Source organism: Pithys albifrons, chromosome 3 (genome assembly GCF_047495875.1).
Source record: "Pithys albifrons albifrons isolate INPA30051 chromosome 3, PitAlb_v1, whole genome shotgun sequence".
NCBI lineage: Eukaryota > Metazoa > Chordata > Aves > Passeriformes > Thamnophilidae > Pithys > Pithys albifrons.
In genome coordinates, this window is record NC_092460.1 from 100,426,734 (window position 1) to 100,451,422 (window position 24,689).

The window sequence follows — 24,689 nt, forward strand, 5'->3', positions numbered from 1 at the left end:
TGATTTCATTTCCAAGTCAAAGGGTGGGATTTGGATGCTCAGGGAAGGACCCTGAGCCTGAATGTGAAAGGTTTTCTCCTCTGCAATCCCTCTGTGTGATGGCATTAAGGGAAGGGGAAAGAGAAACCCAAAACTGCAGCTGAACAGCCACTGGCACTTCACAATTCCACAAAAATCACAGACAGGCTGACCTGGAGAACTTGGAGTCAGCAGAAGTCCCACACAAGAAAAAGGCTGAAGTGGTGAGGGTGGGGAACCTCAGCACCACATGGACAAGCACCTCTTGAAGAACAAGACTTAGAGACAAGTCTTCACCTTCCTAAGAGTCAAAACATCCCCAATGTTGTCATCCTGAATTAAATTTGGGAACACAAGGATTTCAGCTCCCTGGGATCCAACACAAAGCACTGGTGGGAGGGAGGACACCTTGCACTGACTCAGACACTGCTCATGGTGTCCAGACCCACAGTGTCCTCCAGTGTCTGGACACCACAAGTCCAGTCAGTGAACACCTCAAGGCATGTGGGAGATGATCTTTGAGGTCCCTTCCAAGCCAAGAAGTTCCATGACAATGAGAGAGCTAAAGGACTGGGCAGGAGGGAAGAGACACCCCACAGCTTCTCTGACCAACCTGTGCCAGGGCCTCCCCACCCTCCCAGAGGGAAGAGTTTTTTTCTAATATTGATAAGTTGGTCCCTCAAGACACAAGAGACTCCCTGGACATACCCAGCTCCACATGGTTGGGTTGGACAATTTCCATCCCCTGAGGAGCACCTGCCCAGGAATTCCCTGCCCCTGAGGAGCACCTGCTCAGGAATTCCCTGTCCACAGCAGGAGCACCTGCCCAGGAATTCCCTGCCCACAGGAGGAGCACCTGCCCAGGAATTCCCTGCCCACAGGAGGAGCACCTGCCCAGGAATTCCCTGCCCACAGCAGGAGCACCTGCCCAGGAATTCCCTGTCCCTGAGGAGCACCTGCCCAGGAATTCCCTGCCCACAGGAGGAGCACCTGCCCAGGAATTCCCTGCCCCTGAGGAGCACCTGCCCAGGAATTCCCTGCCCCTGAGGAGCACCTGCCCAGGAATTCCCTGCCCACAGGAGGAGCACCTGCCCAGGAATTCCCTGCCCCTGAGGAGCACCTGCCCAGGAATTCCCTGCCCACCTCCCCTGCAAGAAGAGCAGTTGTGTCTGTGATAAGGATTTTGTCACACATGTGATGGAATCCCAGAATGGATTGAGTGGGAAGGGACCTCAAAGCACCTCCAGTCCCACCCCCTGCACGGGCAGGGACACCTTGCCCCAGACACAAGGACTGTGACACCACCCTGGTCACACCTGGGACTCTGTGGCCTGAAGCCTCTGCAACCAACACTGAAGATGCAAGAAAAAGCATTTCTAAGGCATTTCTAAAGGGCCAATAATTAATGAGCTCATCTGCAGCCTCAGACCTGGGTTGGGAAGAAGATGCTGATGGACACTCTCTGCTCTCCAGGGACACCTGAGGAGCAGATCAGCAGGACACTGGGACACAGCACTCCTGCTGAGTGCTCAGGCAGCTCACTGTGCTTTGGCAGGAGCACAGGCAGGGACTGTCCCACCCCAGCAGAGCAGAGCAGCACAGGCTGGGCTGGGCAGAGACCTCCTGCCTGTCCCCCAGCAGGAACTCCCTTCCCACAATTTGTAAGCTCAGGGAAGCAGTTCCACTGGAAAGGGACCCAGCTTCCCTTTGCCCCCTGTGTACACAGCACAGTTCCCAGAAAGCTACTCCAGAGCCTCACCAGAGTCCTTTACCTTCAGAGTTTATGTTAGATATTGAGGTGCATTCATTTCTGTGCCAACACTGCCCTTTATTTCTAAGGAATCTGCTCCTCCTCCAAGGATTCTGCTCCCTAAGGATTCTCCTCCTCCTCCTCTAATATTTGCATTCCCAGAGCCAGCAGCAACTTCTCCTTTCCACCTCCATGACACACACACTGACAAGCCAAGCTCAGTGTCCCACCATGAGGAACCACCTTCCCAGCCCTTCCACAGGCCCCACATTCCCTCCTCCCTCCCTCCCTCCCACCCAACCACTCAGGTGGTGACAGAAGAGGCAGCCCCAGCCAGGGGGCTTGCCCCAGGAATGGAGCCCCAGGCCCATGTCAGAGCTGTCCCTGCTGGAGCTCCGTGGGCTGTCCCTGCTCACCTGGAACGCCGTCTGGCTGTTGTAGTTCCGGATCTCCTTGCTGGCACCACGGAAGAGAAGAACCCGGGCACAGCTCTCCTGGGAAGGGCAAAGGGGAGAGACACCATCAGCACTTCAGACTGGGGGCACCACCACAGCCAACCACGGGGGGCACTGAGCTCAGGGAGCTCCCCTGGCAAGAGCAAGGAATGCTGATCATCCCTCCTGAGCTGGGCATCCCCAACCCCAAGCCATGGGATCATGGAATTACAGAATGGCTTGGAAAGACCTTACAGATCATCCATTTCCAACCTCCTGCCATGGGCAGGGACACCTTCCAGTCACTGAGCTTGGGGAGCTCCTCTGGCAAGAGCAAGGAATGCTGATCATCCCTCCTGAGCTGGGCATCCCCAACCCCAAGCCATGGGATCATGGAATTACAGAATGGCTTGGAAAGACCTTACAGATCATCCATTTCCAACCTCCTGCCATGGGCAGGGACACCTTCCAGTCACTGAGCTTGGGGAGCTCCTCTGGCAAGAGCAAGGAATGCTGATCATCCCTCCTGAGCTGGGCATCCCCAACCCCAAGCCATGGGATCATGGAATTACAGAATGGCTTGGAAAGACCTTACAGATCATCCATTTCCAACCTCCTGCCATGGGCAGGGACACCTTCCACTAGACAAGTCCATCCTTGGGGCACTGGCACCGTGCCCACCACACATTCCCAGGGGCTGCTGTTTCCCAAAGCCTTTTCTTGGCTTTGAACTCTCTGTGCTTCTCCATGGGGTTGGTTCAAGGTGTTTCTGAGCCCCTGAGCCCTGCAGTGCCCCCTCCCACCCACTCCAGGGGGCAGGGACGAGGGGCCAAGAGTCCTCAACGTGCAGAACAAACCCAGCACACCTCAAACCAGCCCCACCTACCACTGACAAACCATAAGAGGCTTCAACTCTGGACACCTCAGAAACTGAGAGTTCCCTTTTATAATCAAACCTGACACAACACAGTGGATAAAAGTCTCCAGGAAGGAGCCAAACCTCCAGGAGGAACCCTCAGTTTGTGCCCTGCATTGCTCAGAGAGCAGTGGGGGTGTCAGATCAGAGAGGGCTCTTCCACCCCCCTGAGCTGAGAGCCCACCCAGGAGATGGAGCAGAGGTGGGCCCTGCCCTGCCTGCACAATCTTCTCCAAAATTCTGAGATTAGGAGGAAGAATTGAGGGCCATTTGTGAGGAGGACAGGACAGGACCCCAGGCCATGTGTCTGCTCTGGAGGGGGCTGGAAGCCACAGGATGTGCCCACCTCGCCTTGTCTGAGGTGCCCACCTCAAAATCAATGTGACCCAAATTAGAAGCCTCTTCCCATCAACCTCCTCCCTCCCAGCCAGTCCCAGGGACCTGCTGTGCAACAGGAACAGGGACTGGAGGAAAAACTACAGAGCAGGTTTGGAAGCAAAGCAGCAAAACATCTGAGGAATGAGACAGATTAAACCATGGCCACTTGACTGCTGAGACATCCAAAATCAGGCTGGTGCTACAAACAGCAAAGGCTCGTGGATTCCACTCAGAAGAACCCTCTGGATCTGGGAATGGCAGGAGCAACGAGAGGGGCTCCAGCTGAGTTGTGCTGTCGCTGTTTCAGCCAGGCTGGTGCCCCCCACCCTCTCTGGTGCCCCCCACCCTCTCTGGTGCTCTCCCACCCTCTCTGGTGCTCTCCCACCCTCTCTGGTGCTCTCCCACCCTCTCTGGTGCTCCCCCACCCTCTCTGGTGCTCCCCCATCCTCTCTGGTGCCCTCCCACCCTCTCTGGTGCCCTCCCACCCTCTCTGGTGCCCTCCCACCCTCTCTGGTGCTCCCCCACTCTCTCTGGTGCTCCCCCACCCTCTCTGGTGCTCCCCCACCCTCTCTGGTGCCCATGCCCAGCGCCCCATACCTGGTTGTAGAGGGCACAGATGTGCAGGGCAGTGTTTCCTGAGGCATTCTGGGCAGTCATGTCGGCCCCATAGAACAGGAGGTGCTCCAGGTGCTGCACGTGGCCGTAGCGACACGCCTGCTCCAGAGATGGGGGGAAAGGGACACAGGGATGTCAGGGAGCAGCAGGGGGTGACAAACCCCCAACAGCCCCTGCTGGATTCAGCCACACCCCAAGAGTGCAGTCAGGGAGGTGACAGGCCCCCCAACAGCCCCAGATCCCCCCAACAGCCCCAGACCCCCCAACAGTCCCAGGCCCCCCAACAGCCCCAGGCCCCCCAACAGCCCCAGGCCCCCAACAGCCCCTGCTGGATTCAGCCACCCCCCAGGAGTGTAGTCAGGGAGGTGACAGACCCCCCAACAGCGACAGACTCCCCCAACAGCCCTTGCTGGATTCACCCACCCCCCAAGAGTGTAGTCAGGGAGGTGACAGACCCCCCAACAGCCCCAGACCCCCCAACAGCGACAGACCCCCCAACAGACCCTGCTGGATTCAGCCACACGCCAAGAAGGGCAGTCAGGGAGGTGACAGACCCCCCCAACAGCCCCAGATCCCCCCAACAGCCTCAGACTCCCCCAACAGCCCCTGCTGGACTCAGCCACCCCCCAAGAGTGCAGTCAGGGAGGTGACAGACCCCCCAACAGCCCCAGACCCCCCAACAGCCCCTGCTGGATTCAGCCATCCCCCAGGAGTGTAGTCAGGGAGGTGACAGACCCCCCAACAGTGACAGACTCCCCCAACAGCCCTTGCTGGATTCAGCCACCCCCCAAGAGTGTAGTCAGGGAGGTGACAGACCCCCCAACAGCCCCAGATCCCCCCAACAGCCTCAGACCCCCCAACAGCCCCTGCTGGACTCAGCCACACTCCAAGAGTGCAGTCAGGGAGGTGACAGACACTCCCCCCAACATCCCAGACCCCCCAACATCCCCAGAACCCCAAAAGGCCCTGCTGGATTCAGCCACACCCCAAGAGTAGTCAGGGAGCAACAGGGGGTGACAGACCTCCCAGCAGCCCCTGCTGGACTCAGTCACCCCCCAAGAGTGTATTCAGGGAGGTGACAAGACCCCCCAACAGCCCCAGAGCCCCCAACAGCCCCTGCTGGATTCAGTCATGCTCCAAGAGTGCACTCAGAGAGCGGCCGGGGATGACAAACCCCCAGCAGTCCCTGCTGGATTCAGCCACACCCCAAGAGTGCAGTCAGGGAGGTGACAGACCCCCCAACAGTCCCAGACCCCTCAGCAGCCCCTGCTGGACTCAGCCAACCCCCAAGAGTGTAGTCAGGGAGCAGAAGGGAGGTGACAAACACCCCAACAGCCCCTGCTGGATTCAGCCACACCCCAAGAGTGCACTCAGGGAGCAGCAGGGGTGACAAACCCCCAGCAGCCACCCTCCAAGGGAGGTGACAGACCCCCCAGGAGCCCCTGCTGGACTCAGCCACCCCCACCAGAGTGCAGTCAGGGAGATGACAGACCCTCCCAGCTGCCCCAGACCCCCCAACAGCCCCTGCTGGATTCAGCCACCCCCCAGGAGTGCACTCAGGGAGGTGACAGACCCCCAACAGCCCCTGCTGGACTCAGCCACCCCCCAAGAGTGCACTCAGGGAGGTGACAAACCCCCCAACAGCCCCTGCTGGACTCAGCCACCCCCCAGGAGTGCAGTCAGGCTGGGGCTGTACCCAGCACTGTGGACATGGACCTGGACATGCTGCTGCTCCTCACAGCAACACACACATGGACACTTATTGGATAAATTAGCAATGGGAAATTCTGGATTAGCACCACACTGGCACCAGAGCCTCCTCCAGAGTGCTGACTGGCTCAGGGTCACTACAGGTGAGAAGGAGCCCTGAGCAAGCAGAGGACAAGGCCCCACATCTCTGGTAAACTGGTGTATTTTCCCCTTCATGTGGCCCATCCCAGCAGCACTTTGGATCAGCCTGGGAAGATGGAGGCAGCAGGAACAATCATCTCCATAAACTGACACCACAAACACTCCCTGTTTCTCATTCTCATTCACAGCTGTGCCAGGACTCATCCCTCTGGGAGCAGGTGGACACCTGGGTGTTCTGGGAGGCCACAGGCCCAATGACAACCTGTCCCCCAACAGACTCATCCCCCTTCTCCCAAAAGGAGAAGCACAAAGCTGGCTGAGATCCCTCAATCCACATTCTCCCTGTGCCAAATCCCCTTGTCAGTGTGTGAAACAGTGACAGACACAGCTGGATTTGGAACCAGGATGCCTCAGGTGTTGGACCAGGATCCCAGAGCGTTATCCTTTGAGCCAGTCATATCTGGGGAGCAGCCCAGACATGACTGGGAAGGATCCCAGACAATCCTGACTGAGGTCAGAACAAAACAGCTGGAGCACTGACCAAGGATGGAGCCAGAGCTGCCACACCACACTGAGCCTTTGCCACCCCCTCCAAGCAGTGCCCAGGGAATGGGCTGACCCCATCCAGCAGCCCCAGGATCCCCCGGGCAGGTCCCAGCCCACCTGGTGGATCTCCTGCCAGCCGTTCTCGTCCACGCAGCCGAGCCGGGCGTAGTCGTGCAGCAGGAGCTCGCAGCAATAGGGGTCCCCGCCCACCATGGCACTGTGGTACAGCGGCGTCAGCCCCCGGCTGTCCTTGTAGTCCGGGGACGCCCCCAGGTCCAGCAGCGTCTGCAAGGGAAGAGCCCACCTCGCTCTGCGGCTTCAGCAGGAAAACCCGCCCTGAGGATGACCCGGGGATGCTCCGGCCACCCCGCAGTGCCACAATGCTCGTGGCACCAGTGCCATGCCCTGCTGGGCGGCCCCAGAGCCGCTGTGGGGCAGGGGGGGCAGGCGGGGCAGCTGTGGGGAAGGGGCAGCTCAGGGAGAGCCCTCACTCACTCCCAAACCCACCCACTCACTCACTTCCACACCCACCCACTCACCCACCCACCCACTTCCACACTCACTCCCGCACTCACTCACTCATCCACCCACACACCCACCCACTCTTGTACTCACTCCCTCCCGCACCCACCCACTCCCACACCCACCCACTCACCCACCCACCCAATTCCACACTCACTCCCGCACTCACTCACTCATCCACCCATACACTCACCCACTCCTGTACTCACTCCCTCCCGCACCCACCCACTCCCACACCCACTCAGTCCCGCACCCACTCACTCACCCACTCACACACCCACCCACTCCTGTACTCACTCCCTCCCGCACCCACCCACTCCCACACCCACTCAGTCCCGCACCCACTCACTCCTGCATCCATGCACTCCAGCCTCCACTCCCGCACCCACCCACTCACTCACACACCCACCCACTCACTCCCGCACCCACCCACTCACTCCCACATCCACGCACTCCAGCCTCTACTCATGCACCCATCCACTCCTGCACCCACCCACCCACACACACACACACTCACTCACACACCCACTCACACACTCACCCGCTCATGCACCCACCCACTCTTGTACTCACTCCCTCCCACTCACCCACCCACTCATGCACCCACCCACTCACTCCCGCATCCACACACTCCAGCCTCCACTCCCACACCCATTCACTCCCGCACCCACCCACTCACTCACACACCCACCCACTCCCGCACTCACTCACCCATCTTGTACTCACTCCCTCCCACACCCACCCACTATTGTACTTACTCCCTCGCACCCACCCACTCACCCACCCACTCACTCCCGCATCCATGCACTCACTCCCGCACCCACCCACACACACACTCACTCACTCAGTCCCACACCCACCCACTCCCGCACTCACCCACTCCTGCACTCACTCCCTCGCACCCACTCACTCACGCACCCACTCACACTCCCACTCACTCCTGCACCCACCCACTCACTCACACACCCACCCACGCACTCACTCCCGCACCCACTCACACTTCCACTCACTCACACACCCACCCACGCACTCACTCCCGCACCCACTCACACTTCCACTCACTCACGCACCCACACACTCACTCACGCACCCACCCACTCACACACCCACTCCCGCACGCACTCACTCCCGCACCCACCCACTCACACACCCACACACGCACTCACTCCCGCACCCACTCACTCACTCTCGCACCCCCTCCCGCCCCCCGCACCCACCAGCAGCGCCGCGTGGTTTCGGCACCGCACCGCCTTGTGCAGGGCCGTCATCCCCTCCCGCGTGCGGAAATCCAGGTGCGCTCCCCCGTTCCGCAGCGCCTTCAGCATCTCCGCGCTGAGCTCCAGCTGCGCCGCCGCCGTCAGGGGACACTCTGCGGGGACACAGGGGCACGGCTGAGCACCACGGGGTGCCAGAGGGCCAGCAGGACGTGCCCACCTCCAATGGGCCATGAGCTTCATTAGCAGCCCCCACCCAGCGAGGTGTGCCCACCCAGCGAGGTGTGCCCGCCCAGCCCGTCCCGGGAGCTGCTGAAGGGATGGAACAGGAGGGAAAGTTATCACAGAGTCACAGAATGGGCTGAGCTGGAAGGGACCCACAAGGGTCATCCAGTCCAACCTCAGCCCTGCACAGACACCCCAACAATCCCACCCTGTGCCCCAGAGCATCATCCAAACACTCCTGGAGCTCTGGCAGCCTCGGGGCTGTGCCCACTGCCCTGGGGAGCCTGGTCAGTGCCCACCACCCTCTGGGGGAAGAATCTTTCCCTGAGATCCAACCATTGGATCCAGCCATTCCCTGTGCCCTGTCCCTGCCCTGGCACACCTCCAGCCCTTCCCTGTGCCCTATCCCTGCCCTGGCACAGCTCCAGCCATTCCCTGTGCCCTGTCCCTGCCCTGGCACAGCTCCAGCCCTTCCCTGTGCCCTGTCCCTGCCCTGGCACAGCTCCAGCCATTCCCTGTGCCCTGTCCCTGCCCTGGCACAGCTCCAGCCATTCCCTGTGCCCTGTCCCTGCCCTGGCACAGCTCCAGCCATTCCCTGTGCCCTGTCCCTGCCGTGGCAAAGCTCCAGCCATTCCCTGTGCCCTGTCTCTGCCCTGGCACAGCTCCAGCCATTCCCTGTGCCCTGTCCCTGCCCTGGCACAGCTCCAGCCATTCCCTGTGCCCTGTCCCTGCCCTGGCACAGCTCCAGCCATTCCCTGGGTGCTGTCCCTGCCCTGGCACAGCTCCAGCCATTCCCTGGGTGCTGTCCCTGGTCCCACAGAGCAGAGATCCTTCCCCTCCTCTGCCCCTCCAAGGGACTGGAACTGCTCTAAAATCCCTTGGCTGTTTCCAGTTAATTTGGATTATCTGAAGAGCACAGACTTGGCCCTTGTGGAGTGACCAGAGCTCAGAGTGCAGGACCTCAGGTCTGTCCCCCCGCCCCAGCCCCTGCTCCAGGCAGGCACCTGCTTCCACTTCCACGTGCAGTTAAACCACTTTTTCAAGACTAAATGAGATTTTCAAAGAGGCAAAAGTCACAAGAAAGGCTCAAACCTTCCAGCAGTCCCTGTTATTAACACACCAAATTCAACTGACAAGTCTGTCCCATCATTTTGGGCCCCAATGGCTGAGAAAGGTCCAAACTGGGCGTTTCAAGACACACTGAGGAGCTGCAGCCAGGAGGTTGTTCCCTAAATCCAGTGTAATCACTAATCCAGGACTTTAGTGATTACACCCTCTTAATTCTTGGAGATGTGTGAAGCCAAATAAATGCTTAAAGTAATTAAGGAGCAGGATCCAGCAGAGAACCAGCCCCAGGAGACACTGCACAGGGAGGGACCAGTTAATGGGTGTGGGTTGGAGTATCCCGGGAATATCGTGGGCACAGTTCCCCCCTGGAAAGCTGGGGCAGGTCTGGGCCCCTCAGGCAGCAGAGCCACGGAGGGGCTGGAGCGTGTGCAGGGCAGGGAGCGGAGCTGGGAAGGGGCTGGAGCAGCAGGAGGGGCTGAGGGAGCTGGGGGGGCTGAGCCTGGAGCAAAGGAGGCTCAGGGGGCACCTTCTGGCTCTGCAATCCCTGCCAGGAGGGGGGAGCCGGGACAGGGGGTCGGGCTGTGCCCCAGGGACACCTCCCTCTGTCCCAGGTCGCTCCAACCTGGCCTTGGACACTCCCAGGGATGCCCTCAAGTGTGATCCAGACGTGTCAACAAACCCAATATTCCTGGGAGAGGGTTGGACACAGAAAAGCCATTTTGGAGTTCTGGAATCAGATGAAGGTGTTTAGTGGACACCTTCCATAGCCCAGGATGCTCCAATCCCTGTCCAGCCTGGCCTTGGACACTGCCAGGGATGGATCCAGGGGCAGCCACAGCTTCTCTGGGAAATCCAGCCCAGCCCCTGCCCACCCTCCCACCCACCAATCCCTTCCCAACAGCCCCCCCAGCCCTGCCCTCTGGCACTGGGAAGCCATTCCCTGTGTCCTGGCCCTCCAGGCCTTGGCCCCAGTCCCTCCCCAGCTCTCCTGGAGCCCCTTCAGGCCCTGCCAGGGGCTCTCAGGTGTCCCTGGACCCTTCTCTTCTCCAGGTGACCCCCCCAGCTCTCCCAGCCTGGCTCCAGAGCAGAGGGATCCAGCCCTGGAGCAGCTCCAGGCTCTTTTCCTCCCCACTCACTCATTCCTGCTTCTATTTGTCCTCACATCATTTTGGGGCCACGTTGCTGTTGCTGCCCCCAGTTCAGAGCCCTCCTTTGCAACCCAGTGGTTTCCTGGGCTCCTCTCCCTCTCCTGCTGTTCCCCAGGTCCCCTCCTTGTTAAACAGCCCTTGTTTAATATCCAGGGTTGCTTTTCTGCTTTCACAGGTTAAACCCTCCCCTGGGCTTGGTTCTAATTTCAGACTAATGGTAACTTCTCATGTATCCTTTTTTTTACCCCCTTTAAATGTACCCACAGGAAGCAACTGTGAGTTTTTCCCTTTAATCTTTTTCAAAGGCAGTGAATCTTTCCTGGAATATCTGCCCAGCAACCCCGAAAGGTGCAGGAAGGCAAATGGGGCTGCAGCACTTTCCAACATGGCTCTTCCTGCCTTCCCACCCCAGCAGGAAAACGGGAAGGGGAATAAATCCCTTTGCTCAGCACAGCTTAAAACCACTCTCAAAAGCTGCTTAAATGAAGATCCCAGAGGCTGGAATGTCACACCCCCCGTGGGCTCTGCTGTCACGGTGCCACCACCAAGCAAAGAGGATTTCATGGTGCAGCCACGTTGTTCCCAGTCCAGGAACTGGATTCAGCTCTGCAGAAAACCATTTCTCCAACAGGGAAGCCCAGTTTGCCTCGGGGAGCTCCCAGTTTGCCTCAGGGTGCTCCCAGTTTGCCTCAAGGTGGTCCCAGTTTGCCTCAAGGTGCTCTCAGTTTGCCTTGGGGTGCTCCCAGTTTGCCCCGGGGAGCTCCCAGTTTGCCTTGGGGAGCTCCCAGCTTGCCCTGGGGAGCTCCCAGTTTGCCTTGGGGAGCTCCCAGTTTGCCCCGGGGAGCTGCCAGTTTGCCTCAGGGAGCTGCCAGTTTGCCTCAGGGAGCTGCCAGTTTGCCCCGGGGTCCTCCCAGTTTGCCTCAGGGTGATCCCAGTTTGCCTCAGGGTGATCCCAGTTTGCCTTAAGGTGCTCCCAGTTTGCCTCGGGATGCTCCCAGTTTGCCTCAGGGTGCTCCCAGTTTGCCTCGGGGTGCTCCCAGTTTGCCTCGGGGTGCTCCCAGTTTGCCTTGGAACCACTGGAATGAACCTCAGGCAGGGCTGGGGGACTCCCCTCCTCTAGAAGGACAAATTCAGGAGCGAGGGGGGGCCTCTCCCTCCTGGCAAAGCCAGCAGGATGCAGAGGAGCCCATTAATTTCCTGCATTGATTAAGATCCTGGATAATGCCCCCCCCCCCCCCCAAACAATTTCTGCAGGATCATTTTCCTCCTCCAGGTCAAGAGAGGGAGAAGAAAACGTTCTGGAAAGTGAGGAGGATGAATCATTTTTATTAGGGATCTCCAAGATCCCTAATAAGATCTCCAGAGGTCTTTCCTGGCTGTCCCTTGATTCCCAAAACATCTGGAATGTGAGTCTGGCTCCTCCCAGCCTGGCACTGCAGAGAGCCCAGCTGGGGTGACTGGGGCACACTCAGACCTCACTGGGGTGAGCTGTGCCCAGGGGCAGCAAAAGAGACATGAAGGAAAAGGAAACTGAGGAAACCAAGGCCAAGATTTTGTTCTCCTGACCTCCAAAATACTTCTGGAACCTTCTGATTGCTTGATGGAGAGATCAGGAGTTCAACCAAGCTGTCAGTGCAGAAGGAGCCTCCCCCTGCCCAGAACCCCACTGAGCTGGGTGGACCCACAGCTCTCCCATGCCATGTTGTATTCCAGCCTCTGGATCTTCCACACACCCCCCCATCTTCCTTCCCCAAGAGCCTTCTGCAACCTCATGACCCCAAGTCCCACAAGACCTGTCACTGCTGAGAGATCCAACTCACACTCCTCTATTCCAAACTTTCCTGATCACAAAACTCCCTCAAAACCAGCCTTTGTCCAGAATTCCCACCTTCTCCCCCTGCCCTCTGGAGCTGCCAGGCTCACCTCCAGTATCTGGATCATGGAAGTTGGGGTCCAGTCCCTTCTCCAGGAGCCTGCAGACCTTCTCTGAGTTCAGCATCTGCACATACTCCATGAACTTCTTGAGATTTGCCTGCAGAACACACAACACACACTGTGAGCACCCTGAAGGAAGGAGAGGCCACCAGAGGAACATCCCCAAGCAGGAGACCCAAGGAAACCATCTGGGTAACAGGGCAGCACCCACCAGGAGCCAAATCCACAAATCCACAAGGAACATGGTCCTTCCAGCCCTCTCCTCAATACTGGGATTGCTGGATCAACCCATGGAAATGGTCACAGGTTTCCAGCCCCTGCTCTGCCCCAAAGGCTGAATCTGCCTCTCCTGGAGAGTGCCCAGATTTGCCTTTAATTCCACCTGCTTGTGGGTTGTTGTTCCCTTTAGTGGTTTGGAAAGCTCTGCTTGATGAAAACACCATTTTATTAAATTTCCAGACTCCAGAACTTGTGGCTGTGCCAGACAGGAGGGAACACTTGGCTGGGCTGCAGTGGGAGAACACCCATCTCACACAGTCCAGGCTTGGATTGCAGCTGGGCTGGGGAGCTTTTGGGAGCTCCTTCCAACCCACCCCTGCAGCTGCCCCTTTGGGAAAGGCCTCTGGAAGGGTCTGGCAGGGCAGAAATGCTGAGGGAAAGCTTTGGAGAAAGGTCCAGCCAACTGATCTGATCAACACACAGTTTGCACCCAGTGAAAAAACTGAATTTCCAGCATTTTTCCCCCTAATTTGATATGGGGAAATTATCTCTTATGAAGCAAAATGAATTCCAAAATGCTTCACTTCAATTTTCACTTCTAAGATTTCCAGTTGGGAGACACACAAAAAACCATCCTGAAAATACCAAACAGGATGAGAAATATGTTTAGTTCTTAGAATAGAATTGGGATCACAGGATGGTTTGGGTGGAAGGGACCTCAAAGGCCACCCAGTGCCACCCCTGCCATGGGCAGGGACACCTCCCATAGCCCAGGTGGCTCCAAGCCCTGTCCAGCCTGGCCTGGGACACTCCCAGGGATGGATCCAGGGGCAGCCACAGCTCCTCTGGGCAATAAAGCCTCTTCTCCAGGGCTTCCAAAGCAAAATCCCATCACATTTTCCAGAATATTTTGATTTTGTCAGCAATTAATCTTCCAAGGGCAAACTTCATACTTTAAGAACTGATTTTGTAGATGAGCCTGAAATGCCAAAACTTGGGACCCCCAAGTTCATCAGCTCTGCCTCTCTGAGCTGCTGAGCAGACCATGGGAACAACTCAGATTTCCAGACCAACAAGGTGAAACTTCCCATGGATGAAACTTTCCCTCAGTGCTGGGCTGGGAGCCTGATGTAACCCAAATTCAGTCTGTGTGTGCCACAGCCAGTCCTGCCTTGGGCACCTCCAGGGCTGGGCACTCCAAACCTCCCTGGGCAGCTGTGCCAGGGCCTGACCACCCATTCCAGCATTTTCTTATTCTGTGGTTCCACAAACTGCTCCATATTGTAGGAGGACAGCCCCAGGGCAGAGCAGGGCAGGACCCCCCACGTGTCCCACCAGCCCCACAGAGGTGGCACCTCAGGGCAGGTGACAGGACCTGGTGCTGCTCCAGGCACAGCCCAAGCACTGACCCAAAGCTCCCCTCCCAGGACCCTTCCAGCAGCCCCCCAGGGATCCATCCACCCTTCCCAACCCCCTGCACGTTGGTATTTCCTGTTTTCCAGATACTTAGGAATTCAGAACATGTTTTGGTTTGACCATCAGACGCACCAAGTCAACTTATTATTGTTCTTTTAGACACAAAACTGAGGAGAAAGTGCACGAGCAGAAAAGGGGTGTGGAGAGGAGCAGCCTCAGTCCTGGGATCTGCCTGGAATCACAGCATCATTCCAGCTGCCAAACACCTCCAAGATCAGCAAATCCACCCTCTGCTCATGCCCAGGCCCTGTGCTCCACACTGGCATTGATGGGGCTCCATGGAAACTCCCCTGGGGGCAATCAATGCCCACCCTGCCCTTCCAGATGAAGAACAAAGAAGGTTCTGCCATCCAAGGTCTTGGCCCAAATCCACAGCAGTGATTCCAAAATCATTTACAGAGTCCACAGACTCATCCAGCTCATTTCTACACAGAAAAACATTCTCCTTCCATGCCCCTCCAGCTGCCCATTTGCCCTCCAGTGTGATCCAGATGTGCAGCTCTGTGCCCACAAACCCAACATTCCTGGGAGAGGGTTGGACACAGAAAAGCCATTTGGGAGTTCTGGAACCACATGAAGGTGTTTAATGGACACCTTCCACTGTTCCAGGATGCTCCAAGCCCTGTCCAACCTGGCCTTGGACACTGCGAGGGATGGATCCAGGGGCAGCCACAGCTTCTCTGGGAAATCCAGCCCAGCCCCTGCCCACCCTCCCAGCCACCAATCCCTTCCCAACAGCCCCCCCAGCCCTGCCCTCTGGCACTGGGAAGCCATTCCCTGTGTCCTGCCCCTCCATTCCTTGGCCCCAGTCCCTCCCCAGCTCTCCTGGAGCCCCTTCAGGCCCTGCCAGGGGCTCTCAGGTGTCCCTGGACCCTTCTCTTCTCCAGGTGACCCCCCCAGCTCTCTAAACCTCCTGTTTACACTGAGGTCAGATTTCGGGTGCTCTAAAGGGATCCCCCCCCGGCAACCCCACCTGGCACCAGCACAGGGGCAGGACAGTTGGTGTGACATCTCCATGTCTGAGCACTCAGGAAACTGCCTCAAACCCCCCAAACCCTGCAAAGACATCACAGCACGTCCTTTCTTGGCTTCACAGTCACCTGTCCCCCAGCCCAGAGCACTGAGTGCCAAAGCCCTGCCAGCCCATGGAGCCCACCCTGTGCCCAATGCCCACCTTGGCAAAGCCCTCCCAGCCCCTGGAGCCCACCCTGTGCCCGATGCCCACCTTACCAAAGCCCTGCCAGCCCATGGAGCCCACCCTGTGCCCAATGCCCACCTTGGCAAAGCCCTCCCAGCCCCTGGAGCCCACCCTGTGCCCGATGCCCACCTTACCAAAGCCCTCCCAGCCCCTGGAGCCCACCCTGTGCCCGATGCCCACCTTACCAAAGCCCTGCCAGTCCATGGAGCCCACCCTGTGCCCCATGCCCACCTTACCAAAGCCCTGCCAGCCCCTGGAGCCCACCCTGTGCCCGATGCCCACCTTACCAAAGCCCTGCCAGCCCATGGAGCCCACCCTGTGCCCCATGCCCACCTTACCAAAGCCCTCCCAGCCCCTGGAGCCCACTCTGTGCCCGATGCCCACCTTGCCAAAGCCCTGCCAGCCCAGGGAGCCCACCCTGTGCCCCATGCCCACCTTGGCAAAGCCCTGCCAGCCCCTGGAGCCCACCCTGTGCCCGATGCCCACCTTGGCAAAGCCCTCACAGCCCATGGAGCCCACCCTGTGCCCGATGCCCACCTTGCCAAAGCCCTCACAGCCCATGGAGCCCACCCTGTGCCCAATGCCCACCTTGCCAAAGCCCTCCCAGCCCATGGAGCCCACCCTGTGCCTGATGCCCACCTTGGCAAAGCCCTCCCAGCCCCTGGAGCCCACCCTGTGCCCGATGCCCACCTTGACAAAGCCCTCCCACCCCATGGATCCCACCCTGTGCCTGATGCCCACCTTGGAAGAGCCCACAGAGCCCACCCTGTGCCCAATGCCCACCTTGGGAAAGCCCTGCCAGCCCATGGAGCCCACCCTGTGCCCGATGCCCACCTTGGCAAAGCCCTCCCAGCCCACAGAGCCCACCCTGTGCCCAATGCCCACCTTGTCCCCCAGCCCAGAGCACTCAGTGCCACGGCCAGTCCTGCCTTGGGCACCTCCAGGGCTGGGCACTCCAACCCTCCCTGGGCAGCCCCTGCCAGGGCCTGACCACCCTTGCCAGCACCAAATCCCTCCTCCTGTGCCCCCTGCCCCTGCCCTGGCCCAGCCTGAGGCCGTGCCCTCTCCTCCTGTCCCTGTGCCCTGGGGCACAGCCCGACCCCTCCTCTGTCAGTTTATGCTGCCCAGAAAAGCTTCTCCATCCAACTACTTTCCATTCCAATTTAGCTGAAAACACAGAATATTGTCCTTATTATTTGGACTGTTTCCCCAAAGCTGAAAGGAGATCTCAGACAGTGAGGAAGCTTTTCTCCCTTCCCCAGCCTGTGAATAAAAGCCTGGTGGGAAAGGAATGAGATCTCATTATCCTGAGAACTGGAGGGATTTGGGGGCAGGTTTTCAAACGTATTAAGGTGACCAGCCCTGGAGAGGAAGAGCAAATGTCACTAACCTGGAGGAGCTGAGCAGAGCTGACCCTCTTGGGCAGCTCTGGAATTTCACCAGGTACTTCCTGATTTCCTGGCAATAAATACCTTGGAGAATTTGGGATGAGAACCACTCACAGAGCCCAAATCTCCCTTTGTTTAAGAGATCAGGCAGCTTCAGACACCAAAGATGTGTCCTGATAATTTACCTTTCACCCTCTGCATCCAGCACACTCCAGCAACATTTATTTAAGTGATAAAGACACAACTGAAAATGCTGTTTTGTTTTCAGTTTAACTGAATTTCAGAATTATCCAAATGCCCTTTGATACTAATCAGAATGAGGGGGAAATAATCGGCAGCTGGTAAAGGCACAGCATCCCACTTGGTATATGCAAAAATTAAACACTAAATGTACTCTAGAAAGCCATAAAATATATTTCTATATATTTACCACCTCAATAGACACTCACTGGGTCTCCCCATGAGCAAAACCCCCAAATTCAGTGATTTACAAATCAATGTTTGGACACTGCAGCAACCAGAACAAAGTGAGCTTCCTCTGGGGAGGAGAACCTCAAAAACCCCTCCAAAACCTCAGGTAAATAAGATTAAAGCTCAGATTTAGGCCTCACTTTGCCTTTTTAAGGGCTGTTTCAAGCCTTCTCTCTCCAGGTGCCCTCCCAGGGGTTGGAGAGAGTGGGATCTGCCTCCCCCTGTGGCAGGCCCAGCAGGGCCAGGGCTGAGCTCACCCCACCTGGGCACCCTCTGGGAGGGATCCCTGTCCTTGGGGTCCCTTCCCTGGGGTCCCTTCCTTGGGGTCCCTTCCTTGGGGTCTCTTCCCTGAGGAGCAGCAGGAACAGGACCCTTGGCAGGAGAGACAGGAACGGGCACCTGCTCTGCCCTCACCTTTGGGGTCCAACCACAGCCCTGACCCCACCCACCCTCACCCAAAATGTCACCTCATAATGACTCCTGAGCAACTCTGGGGCACTTCTCTTGTTTTTGCAGGGGCTGGAGGGGGTGATGCCAGGAGAGCACCTGGCACAGCTCCAGCTGCCCAGCTGGCAGTGCCCACCACCCTCCAGCAGCACCAACTGCTGCAAAGACTAACACCCTGCAGAGGAGAAGAGCTCATGGAGAGCAAACTGGAGCGAGGAACAGGCTCCTCTCTCTGAATGGAAATGAGAGAAAATAAAGGAGATATTCTGCCTGCAGGGAGGTTATTCTGCTGCTGCTGGGCAGGGTGGGCTGGGCAGGCTGGGCACCAAGGCTGGCACGGGCTGGGGAGCCAAGGCTGGCATGGGCTGGGGAGCCAAGGCTGGCACCAAGGCTGGGGAGCCAAGGCTGGCACCAAGGCTGGAGAGCACCAAGGCTGGCATGGCCTGGGGAGCCAAGGCTGGCACCAAGGCAGGCACCAGGGCAGGCACCAAGGCTGGCACCAAGGATGGCACCAAGAATGGGGAGCCCCAAGGCTGGCACCAAGGCTGGCACGGGCTGGGGAGCCAAGGCAGGCACCAAGGCTGGGGAGTCAAGGCTGGCATGGGCTGGGGAGCCAAGGCTGGCACAGGCTGGGGAGCCAAGGCTGGCACCAACGCAGGCACCAAGGCTGGCACAGGCTGGGGAGCCAAGGCAGGCACCAAGGCTGGGGAGCCAAGGCTGGCACCAAGGCTGGGGAGCCAAGGCTGGCACCAAGGCAGGCACCAAGGCTGGGGAGCCCCAAGGCAGGCACGGGCTGGGGAGCCAAGGCTGGCACCAAGGTGGGCAAGGGCTGGGCACCAAGGGGGAGCCAAGGCTGGCACGGGCTGGGAAGTCAAGGCAGGCACCAAGGCAGGCACCAAGGCTGGGGAGCCCCAAGGCTGGCACGGACTGGGGAGCCAAGGCTGGCACCAAGGTGGGCAAGGGCTGGGCACCAAGGGGGAGCCAAGGCTGGCACGGGCTGGGGAGCCAAGGCAGGCACCAAGGCTGGCATGGGCTGGGAAGCCAAGGCTGGCACCAAGGTGGGCAAGGGCTGGGCACCAAGGGGGAGCCAAGGCTGGTATGGGCTGGGGAGTCAAGGCAGGCACCAAGGTAGGCACAGGCTGGGGAGCCCCAAGGCTGGCACCAAGGCAGGCACGGGCTGGGGAGCCAAGGCTGGCACCAAGGCTGGCATGGGCTGGGAAGCCAAGGCTGGCACCAAGGTGGGCAAGGGCTGGGCACCAAGGGGGAGCCAAGGCTGGCATGGGCTGGGGAGTCAAGGCAGGCACCAAGGCAGGCACGGGCTGGGGAGCCCCAAGGCTGGCACCAAGGCAGGCACAGGCTGGGGAGCCCCAAGGCTGGCACCAAGGCAGGCACAGGCTGGGCACCAAGGCAGGCACGGGCTGGGGCTCTCAGCGAGAGGGGAGGCAGCACAAACCCTTCCCTCTGCCCTCACCAGCAGCCAAGGGAAGGCTCCTCTTTTCTCAGTGCCCAGTTTGCCCCAAGCAGCAGCAGCAGCACAATCAGAGCAGCGCTTTGCAGGGCGGGGCGGGAGGGGCTGGAGCAGATCCAGGTCCGCCCCCCTGTCAGGCGGCAGCAAATGGGCACATCGATCCCCACGGAAACATCAAACTATGGATTTCCTGCCATGCCAATGTTTGCCCACTGCCTGGGCAGCTGCCCCACCCGCCGGCTGTGCCTCCCCAGCAGGGCCACCTCTCCCTGCAGGATGCTGTGGGTGCTCCAGCTCGGGCTGGGATGGGGCCAGGTTGGCTCTGTGGGTTGGGTTTGTGCTGAGCACGGAGGGGCAGCACAGGGGGGTCGGTCCTGAGCAGGCTGGGGGGGCACAGAGCCAGGAGGGGGCACAGCTGAGCCAGGGGTGCCCCACAGCAAAGCAGGGTGTGCTCAGCAATGACAGTTTGGGAAGGAGGAGGAACAGGGGAGGTGTTTGGAGCACTTGTCTTCAAAGAATCATGGAATGGATTGGGTGGGAAGGGACCTTAAAACCCATCCAGTCTCACCCCCTGACATGGGCAGGGACACCTTCCATAGCCCAGGTTGTTCCAACCTGGCCTTGGACACTTCCAGGGTAACCTGTGCCAGGGCCTGCCCACCCTCACACCGGGAATTCCTTCCCAATATCCCATCTAACTCCCCCCTGGCAGCTGAAAGCCAAGTCACCAGCACACAGGGCAGAGCCCTCCTACTCTGGGAATTCTGAACTCCTGCCCTTGGCAGCAGTGCCTGAGTTTCCTTGGGATGTGCATCTGACCTTTGTGAACCTGTGAAGCTGCTTTGTCTCACCCCACCAGTTTTTGCCTTCTGCTTCTCCCCAGGCACACACAGAGCCCCAGGGGCTGGTCCAGGTGGGCTGGATGGGCCATGAGATCCTGCTGTCCTTCCCTTCCTTCCTTAATTTGTCCAGGCAGAGGAGAAGCTGGAGACAAGTCAGAGGCCTCCTGACATGCAGAGAGGCAGGACAGGCCCTGTTTGCAGCCCAGTTTGACCCAGCAGCTGATGAGCTCTAATGTGCCCCTTGCAAGCCCTGAATCCTTCACCCTCCATCACCTTCCATCTCTCCCCAGGGTCCTTCCCAGCCTGCACCACCTCCCTTCTGTCTCCTCCTCCTGTGGTTTGCATCACCACCCCTGGCCAGCGCTGTGGCCCTCCCCTGGCAGCCCCCACAGCAGGAACACCATCCCTGCTCCCAATCATTCCTTTAAGTGTGTTTTAAGTGTGATGCTTCTTTCCCTTTCCGGGTGGGAACACCCCGAGTCTCTTGGCAGCACTTTATGGACACTTCAGTAAATGCCAAGATTTCTCTGCACAGCTTTTCCTTCATAAGCACAACAGGATTGCCCTTTTCTAACGTGTATTTTTGTGCCCAACCATTTCTAAATGGGCTCCTGCAATTCCCTGGGAAAAACAGCTGTGAGGAATGGCAGTGCCTGCAGATCCCGAGGGGCACGAGGGGCGAGGCTGATCCACTCCTGTACCCAGGCCCTTTGTTCCCATGAGCAATGCAAGAACCAGCTGCCCCACTCAGAGCAAGTCCACTGGCACCCAAACCCAGCAGTTATTCTTATCTTTCATGTTTGATCAGTCACAGGTTGGACTCTGTGACCTCAGAGATCTTTTCCAGCCTAAACGATTCTCTGGCTCTGCTTCAACAGCCCTTAAGAATCGTGTCCCGAGGTCACCAAAAGACTCAAGTCGTGTCTTGTCACTAAAAATCAGACTCCAAACTCTGAAAGTTTTCATGCTTTGCTTTGACTCGGTTGAGACCATCAGCCAAAGGGAGAAAGATTTGGACATCCCACCATCCTGTCAGACCTAACACAATCCTCTCCATATCCCAGAAAACACTTACACACAACATTCACCAGCCACACACACAGGGCAGCCCCCCCAGCACAACACAGAGTTCCCAGATGAAAACACCAGCCCTAAACATGGCCAAGTAGGAGACCCCCAGCCAGGGTGCCAGGGTGGAGGTCCCAGCCCTTCCCTGGACCCACCCAGAGCATCCCCACACAGTTCAGGGAACAAACCCCACGCCAGGTCCTGTCTGCAGCACCCCCGGTGGGCTCAGTGGCAGGACAGGGCTGTCCCCCCATGCCCCTGTGCCCCCTCACCCGTGGGTGGGCTCAGTGGCAGGGCAGGGCTGCCCCCAATGCCCCTGTGCCCCCTCACCCATGGGTGGGCTCAGTGGCAGGGCAGGGCTGTCCCCCTGTGCCCCCTCACCCGTGGGTGGGCTCGGTGGCAGGGCAGGGCTGCCCCCAATGCCCCTGTGCCCCCTCACCCGTGGGTGGGCTCGGTGGCAGGGCAGGGCTGCCCCCAATGCCCCTGTGCCCCCTCACCCGTGGGTGGGCTCGGTGGCAGGGCAGGGCTGTCCCCCTGTGCCCCCTCACCCGTGGGTGGGCTCGGTGGCAGGGCAGGGCTGCACCCCCTGTGCCCCCACACCCCCTCACCCATGGGTGGGCTCGGTGGCAGGGCAGGGCTGTCCCCCTGTGCCCCCTCACCCGTGGGTGGGCTCGGTGGCAGGGCAGGGCTGTCCCCCATGCCCCTGTGCCCCCTCACCCGTGGGTGGGCTCGGTGGCAGGGCAGGGCTGTCCCCCTGTGCCCCCTCACCCGTGGGTGGGCTCGGTGGCAGGCCAGGGCTGTCCCCCCATGCCCCTGTGCCCCCTCACCCGTGGGTGCCCGCTCCAGCAGCGGGGGCAGAGGCAGTACCGTGCTCCTCGCTCGGGCTCGCCGGGTCCCCGCGCCGCGTCCCCTCTTGTCCCACTGCTCGGCCAGCCACCGTGCCAGGGAGGAGCCCATGGCTCTCCGTGCCCCTGCCACCCCGGAGCCAGCTGCTGGGAGCTGCCCACACAGGCTGCTCTCCTGCCCTCTGCCAGCAAACAGCTCGATCCGATCCGTGCCCGCTGAGTCCCGACGCCGCTGGCGCTCCGGCATCGCTCCAACGAGCGGCCGAGCACGGGCACGTCCCCCATTCCCACCCCTCCTGGCACTGCCCCTTTGGATGCCCCCACTTCCCACTCACCCCCCACACCCCTGGGGGGCTCCTCTCTGCCCCTCTGAACTCTGCAGTGCCCACAGGGAAAGCACCACCCAAAGGAAACGCTCCTGATGGAGGAGCAGAGATGGAGTCCCAGATGCAGGAGCTGATCGGTCAGGGGGGTTTGCAAATAAAGAAACAGAGCGAAGGAGTTTGGGGGTTGGAGGGGGAATTAAAGGGGAGATGAAGTGAATGTTTAACACAGCACATTTGGGGGTGCTGAACACTCACAGGGGGAACCCCGGGGTGCCCCCCTGGGGTCTCCCAGTGCCAGGAGCCCCCAGCCCTCCCTCCAGCAGGAGAGCTCCCAGCTCCTCTGGCAAGGCTCAGGAAGACCATGATTCACGTTTCCTGGCGCCAGGGAGATGCTGAGAGCTTTCCAGATCTGCTGCCTGGATATTCTTATGCCACCAGACAGAAGCCTCGTGACTTTAATCTGCCTGAGCCAAACCTGAACCACATCAGCGTTTTGTTTCCCGTCTCTGCAGCTTCTGCAAACCCACAAACACAGGCCCTGCTCCTTCCCACAGCCCTTGGGGGTGCTCAGGCCCTTTGGCAGAAGGTTTTCCTCCCCATCTGCTCTATGTCTGTGGCTCCACCAAGCTCAGATCTTGCTGTTCTACCTGTTAAGTGAACACCCACAGACCCCATTTTTCTGTCTCCCACAGAGCAGATGTGACCACCTCTCAGACTGGCACAGGAGCCAGGGACAGGTGCCCCATGTCCAGCAGTGACATGGGCTGCCAAGAGGCTGAGGAGGAGCCACAGGGTTGCCACGAGGCCGAGGAGAAGGCACAGCCACCCCCTTGCACAGAGGGTTTCCACAGAGCTGGTGACACACAGCAACAAGGGCTCCACATCCCTCTGAAACAAACCCCAAAGCCTCTGCACAGCCCCCCAGCACAGCCCCATCCCCAGCAGCCTCTCAGGTGCTGCCAGAGCCCACCCTCTCCCTCCTGTCTCCACACACCCCTGGCTCCAGCCTCCCAGCAACCACCAAAGTCCCCACGGGACCAGGTGCCACCTCAAGGCACAATTATTCGTGGCAGCAAAAAACTTCTGGTGGTTCCAGACCCCTCCAGAATTCCTGTCCTTAATTTCTTAGGCAAGAAGTGGCATCGTGGGACATGTGACCACCACAGTGCCAGTGTGTGAGAGGGCACCCAGCCCTCCAGGACTGGTTCCCATGGGGATCTCCAACCCTCCAGCTGTGCTGACTGGGCTGTCTTTTGGGGCCCTCTCTCCTCCCAGCAGACACCCACACAGTCCCTGCTCTCCAAACATCTGAGTGGTCCCTTTGCTGTTGACCTTGACCCACTCCAACCACTGCCCACAACACCAGGGGGCTGCAGGAGACCAGGAACACTTTCCCCTTCACACATGGATGAAATCCTGACCCAACCACACAGGATAAAGCTGGAGACAAAGCAGCTGAAGGCAGAGGCATGTGGCAGCCTCTGGCTGGGGGAGGGACACTGAGCTCCTCAACGTGCCCCATTGTGCTCCCCTGGCACAGCAACTCCTCCGTGCTGGGCAATAAAGCTGCTCTTCAGCCTGCCCAGCACGTGCCCCTCTGCCATCCCCACCCAATCCCACCCACACCCACTTGCTGGGACACCATCCAGGCAGGTTTACCCCTGTGTGTGCCCCCTCCATTGCCCCATGGGTGCAGCCCCCCCAAACCACCCAGGGCTCAGCACACACCACCATGTCCCACCATTTCTTTGCAACCTGCCAAGCAGGGAACATGGAAACACCCCCAAACCCCTCTGGGAGAGGTCACCAGCAGCACTGAAGGTGCCACCAAGGTTCTGAGCAGGCAGAGTGGACCCTACCTTGGTGTGGAGCTTGGCAAACTGCTTGTCATCCAGCAGGGTCTGGGTGTACACGCGCCGTTTGTACCGGAACTGCGGGGGAAGAAGGAGAGAGGACATCAACAAACCCCACTCAGCACCCAAGAGCTCCCCAGCAGCTCCAGCTGGAAGGGAGACACAACAGCAGACACAGGATCTGCTGTCCTCCATCATCGTTAGCTCAGAGTTAATTGCTTTCCTCATTAAGAACATTCTGACCGGTTTCTCAGATGAATCTGTCTGGCTTCAGCTTCCAGACGGTGTGGGCTTTGTTCTGCTCCTTCCCACCTAATTAGGGATCTCTCCAACAGCACAATGGTTTTCCCAGGGTGGCCTGGGCCTGACTTCCTTGGACACCAGCTGAGCTCTGAACCTCACTGAGGGATCTCCTCTTCCATTCTCAGGACATTTCTGCTGCTCTTTCCCGTGCTGTGCCTCTTCCCA

At 59.1% G+C, this 24,689-nt stretch overlaps 1 protein-coding gene across 1 annotated transcript in view; it reads right to left on the minus strand.

Annotated features, from left to right (window-relative positions):
• Positions 1-24,689, minus strand: part of SHANK3 (SH3 and multiple ankyrin repeat domains 3) — a 269,795-nt gene that overhangs the window by 190,590 nt on the left and 54,516 nt on the right. The window contains exons 4-9 of the mRNA XM_071550093.1: positions 24,228-24,299; positions 12,609-12,717; positions 8,248-8,399; positions 6,626-6,793; positions 4,094-4,210; positions 2,185-2,262 (exon numbers count right to left, since the gene is read on the minus strand). Of these exons, the coding sequence (XP_071406194.1) occupies positions 2,185-2,262; positions 4,094-4,210; positions 6,626-6,793; positions 8,248-8,399; positions 12,609-12,717; positions 24,228-24,299 (696 nt within the window). The remainder of the gene's footprint in view (positions 1-2,184; positions 2,263-4,093; positions 4,211-6,625; positions 6,794-8,247; positions 8,400-12,608; positions 12,718-24,227; positions 24,300-24,689) is intronic.